General features: G+C 60.1%; 1 protein-coding gene across 1 annotated transcript in view; it reads left to right on the forward strand.

The window, feature by feature from the left end:
• The window catches only part of SDSL (serine dehydratase-like), a 7,930-nt gene extending 4,180 nt beyond the window's left edge, over positions 1 to 3,750 (forward strand). The window contains exons 5-8 of the mRNA XM_006768945.2: positions 334 to 422; positions 976 to 1,203; positions 2,343 to 2,467; positions 3,395 to 3,750. Of these exons, the coding sequence (XP_006769008.1) occupies positions 334 to 422; positions 976 to 1,203; positions 2,343 to 2,467; positions 3,395 to 3,588 (636 nt within the window). The 3' untranslated portion in view covers positions 3,589 to 3,750. The remainder of the gene's footprint in view (positions 1 to 333; positions 423 to 975; positions 1,204 to 2,342; positions 2,468 to 3,394) is intronic.
• The last annotated feature ends 755 nt before the right edge of the window (positions 3,751 to 4,505 follow it).

The raw sequence follows: 4,505 nt of genomic DNA on the forward strand, positions 1-4,505 counted from the left end.
GAGGCTGCGGGGGGCGTCCAGCGAGAGGCGCTCAGGGCTGCTCAGCTTCAAGGCTCATTTTGCTTCAATATTTCAAGAGGAGGGGGCCGTCTCTTCCTGGACGAGGGTCCCCGTGGGCAGGACTATATGTCTGTTCCGCCTGCTCCTGGCCCAGGCCCAGGCCAAGCGGGCGCTGTGGTGCCAGGGGATGGGCAGAGCTGTTTCTGCCCCCGCGTCCCCTCAGGAGAGGAGACGGCTGGGGCTCCCTCTGAAATGCCCTGTTAGTTCGGGTTCCCAGGAGCGGACCCCGAGGCTGCCTGCCCCCCAGGTCCTCTGACTGCACTGGCTCTCTAGGTCTGGGACGAGGCCAACCTGAGGGCCCAGGAGCTGGCCAGGAGGGACGGCTGGGTGAACGTGCCCCCGTTCGACCACCCGCTGATATGGTAAGGCTGGTGCCCCCGCCCATGGGGAGCTCAGAGTTGAGAAGCCCTCGTTGAATCGGGGTCCTCCCCTTGGACAGACGGGGAACCGAGGCCCAGAGAGTAGAAGAGGCACGGAGCCCAGGCGCATGGGTCAGACCCGCCGCTGCCCCTTGTGGGCTGTGAGTCTGTGAAGCATCACACACCCGTGCCTCGGTTTCCCCACGTGTAAAACGGAAACACTGCTAATGAGTCCCCTGTAGGGAACGTGTACTTGGGGGGACATTTAGTCCCGTGAGTCCTCCCTGAAGCCCTAGAGGAAGGTGCTGTGAGCCCGTTTTACAGGGGAGGAAACTGAGGCACCAAGGGGCCAAGGAACTTGCCCGAGATCACCCAGCGAGCGGGTCCTGGGGGGCGGGGCGGGGAGCATGAATGAACGAACGCGTTCAGTGGTGGGAGCTGAGCGAGCTGAGGAGCTGGACGCGACGGGTCTCCTCTCCCTGGCTGAGGGTGGGAGGGGCGGGCTGAGGGTCTCCCTGGTCCGGCTCCTCCCTCCCCCGCTCCTCCTCTCCTCCAGGGAGGGCCATGTCAGCCTGGTGCGGGAGCTGAAGGCGGCCCTGGGGAGCCCCCCGGGGGCCCTGGTGCTGGCAGTGGGGGGCGGGGGGCTCCTGGCCGGGGGGTCGGCCGGCCTGGCCGGGGTGGGCTGGCAGCACGTGCCCATCGTCGCCATGGAGACCCGAGGGGCCCACTGTTTCAACGCGGCCATGGAGGCAGGCAGGCTGGTCACGCTGCCCAACATCACCAGGTAGGCGTGGGCTGGGCGTCTGTGGGGCTGGAGGGTGAGGATGCAGCTTCCGGGGCTCCTGGCCCCAAGGGGTGCAGGCGGGGCGCACGCAGGAGGTCTCCTTCACCCGGGACCCCAGCCTCAGCCTGCGGGTCTCAGTTGAAGGCAGTGCTGCAGGAGGAGAATCTATTTCATGTCCGTCTCCTCAGCGAGTAAAACAGCTCCCACCGGTCGGTGTCATCACCGACCAAATGGCGGTGCGTTGCCGTTGGAAGCGTCGGCAAGCGCCAACCACAGAAAACCGAACGCTACCCTCACGCACGTCCGCAGTGCCCGCTGCTCACATGGGGTGCATTTCCCCCATCTCTGCCTGCCTCCCTCCCCGCCCTGCCCCCGTCCATGTACCATTGCCCACAAGTGACATGTGTGGGCACATAGTAAGTGATCAACAAACGTCTGTAGAAGGAATCAGTTATGTATTTTTAAAAGCTGAGATTATAGTCTTCGGACAGTTTTGTAACCGCTATTTTTCTGTTCATATTGTATCACATGAACACAGTTTTGTGGGTTTTTTGGGCAACACCATTAGAGAATTTTTCCCCCATTGCATTTTATTTTATTTTTTTGTTAATCCTCACCTGAGGATATTTTCCCATTGGTTTTTAGAGAGAGTGGAAGAGAGGGGAGAGACAGAGAGAGAGAAATATTGATGTGAGACACATCAATTGGTTGCCTCCCACACGTGCCCTGACCAGGGCAGAGGATTGACCTGCAACCAAGATATTTGCCCTTGACTGGACTCGAACCCAGGACCCTTCAGTCCATGGGTCGACGCTCTATCCACTGAGTGAAACCAGCTCATAAACTAATAAACTAATTAATGAACAGAGAGCGGTCCAGCCTCCAGCCCCTGCCTCATACTCTTCATCCAACATCGTGGACGCTGTATGGGTCACCCACGGCTTCCACAGACATCACCCCAAATCAGGGGGCTGGAAAGAAGAGAAATGTGTTCTTTCACAGCCCTGGGAGCTGCAAGTCCAAAGTCAGGGTGTGGGCAGGGCCATGCTGGGCCCGGGAGCAGGGAGAGCTGGGTCTGTGTGTGGCTCACCAGCTGCTCCCTGCATTCTGCACCCCCGCCCCACCTGCCCCTCCTACAGCGTGGCCAAGTGCCTGGGTGCCAAGACGGTGGCGGCACGGGCCCTGGCGTGCACGCAGGAGCTGCAGATCCTCTCTGAGGTGGTGGAGGACAGCGAGGCTGTGGCTGCCGTGCAGCGGTTCCTCGGTGAGTGAGCGCTGTCCCGACCTGGGCTCAGACCCCTACGAGGTCCAGGTCCCCAAGTGAGAGCGTGTACCCAGTGCCTGTCGCCAGCTGGGTGGGCAGTGACCGGGCCATGAGTGGATGGAAGGGGAGGGGCTACAGGAGAGTGTGCTGTGCTGTCGCTATCGCCTCCAGACTTTCGTAAACGCTCTTCTTCTCGAAGCTGCCCATCCCCAGCCCTGCTCCCTGTTAGTTCCATGTGACTACTCAGCCGTCATGACACCGCCTCCAGGAAGCCTCTTTTGATCTCTCACCCCCACCCGGCCTGGGTCGGACACTTCCTATGCACCAATCCCACTAATCTCCTAACTGCCTGATTCTAATCCGTCTACATCATTAGGTCGTGAACGCGTTGAGGGCAGGGGCTGGTGTGTCTGTTCACTGTTGTGTCCCCAGGGTCTTCCTAGGACAGGGCTGGGCAGGGAATAGGAGCGCCATAAAGACGTGTCGAATGAATGGAGGGATGTGTGAGTGACAAGGTGGGTAATGGACAGACGGATGGGCAAAGCGATTGATGGGGCAACGAGTTGATGAATGACATAGAAACAAATAGATGGATGGACATTGATTAATAGACACATTGATGGATGGACAGACAGATAGTCAAAAGATAGATACTGGATGGATGGATGGGTGGATCAATGGATAAGCTGATTGATGGCCACACTAATAGATGGACAGACAGACAGTCTAGTGATGGATAGAGGAAGAGATGGATGGATAGATACAGGAAAGGTGGATGGGCGGAGAGACAGATGGATGGAGAGGGAGTCACACAAATAGGCCGTGAGATGGCTGGCTGGCTGCATGGTTTTGCAACACCCAGAGCCTGTGAGCACTGACTGGGCTCCCCCATCTCTCCTCTCCACCCCATTTCCCCGCTTTGGGAAGATGACGAGCGCATGTTGGTGGAGCCTGCCTGCGGGGCAGCCTTAGCTGCCATCTACTCGGGCCTCCTGGGGCGGCTCCAGGCCGCGGGCCGCCTGAGCCCCACACTGGCCTCCGTGGTGGTCATCGTGTGTGGAGGCAACAACATTGACAGCCGAGAGCTGCAGGAACTGAAGGCCCAGCTAGGCCGGAGCTGAGGCTCCTGGATACTCCTGGAGCTGGCGAGGGGCCTCTGTGCTCACAGAGGGCACTGGAAGCTACCCTGGGCTTCTGGACTGGCCGCCTCCTGCAGGAAGCCCTCCTGGACTGCTCCCTTCAGCTCCCCCACAGCCCTGACCAATAAACTCTTCCTGAGTTGAGTCTGTAACTCTGGCGGGTCCAGTCTTTCCACCTCCATGAGCTCATTCCTCAAGCCCGGCTCTGATGAAGCAGCTCCCTGCACGCCACGGCCTGAGAAGCAAAGCCAGGGGTTCCAGGCTCAGGCCTCTCAGGGCCGCCGGCTGCGCTGAGCTCCTAGCAGGGCTCGCCTCAGCTGGGGGACAGGACGAGGCGGGGATGCCCTGTCCCTTCTCGGGCCTGGGCAGGCGAGGACAACATCTCATCCTTCACCAGGTGCCGGCTGTGGGCCAGAAACCCGTCTAAGAACTTACTACGCATTATCTCCTCTGACGCGAAAGGGCACCATGAAATAAAACCATTATCACTGCCCTGTTCTACAGATGGGGAAACCGAGGCAGGGGGCGGTGACCTAACCCACCCACGGTCGCACAACGGGACGGTGGCCCGTCGGGTTCAAACCCTGTGATCCTCAGTAGGACTCTGCATGTCTTGGACCTCGGTCTTCTTCATGTGGGGGTGGTGGCGGTGGGACCTCCAGGTGGGCCTGGACACACATGTGGGTCACAGGGAGGGTGGGGACTGGCTGGCCTGAGGATCTCCTAGGAAACGGGAGGGGAAGTTAGTCTCTTGGTGCCACCAGGGGGCAGCAACGCGCCTCCAATGGGAATCCTGCCCCTCTGACTCCCAGACCCCTCCTCAGGGCGCCCTCCCTCCCCTGGAGTTGCTGAGTCCCAGAGATGGTGGGGCCCCAGGTCTTGCATGGGGAGCTCTACCC

Source organism: Myotis davidii, unplaced genomic scaffold, assembly GCF_000327345.1.
Source record: "Myotis davidii unplaced genomic scaffold, ASM32734v1 scaffold223, whole genome shotgun sequence".
NCBI classification, from domain to species: Eukaryota; Metazoa; Chordata; class Mammalia; order Chiroptera; family Vespertilionidae; genus Myotis; species Myotis davidii.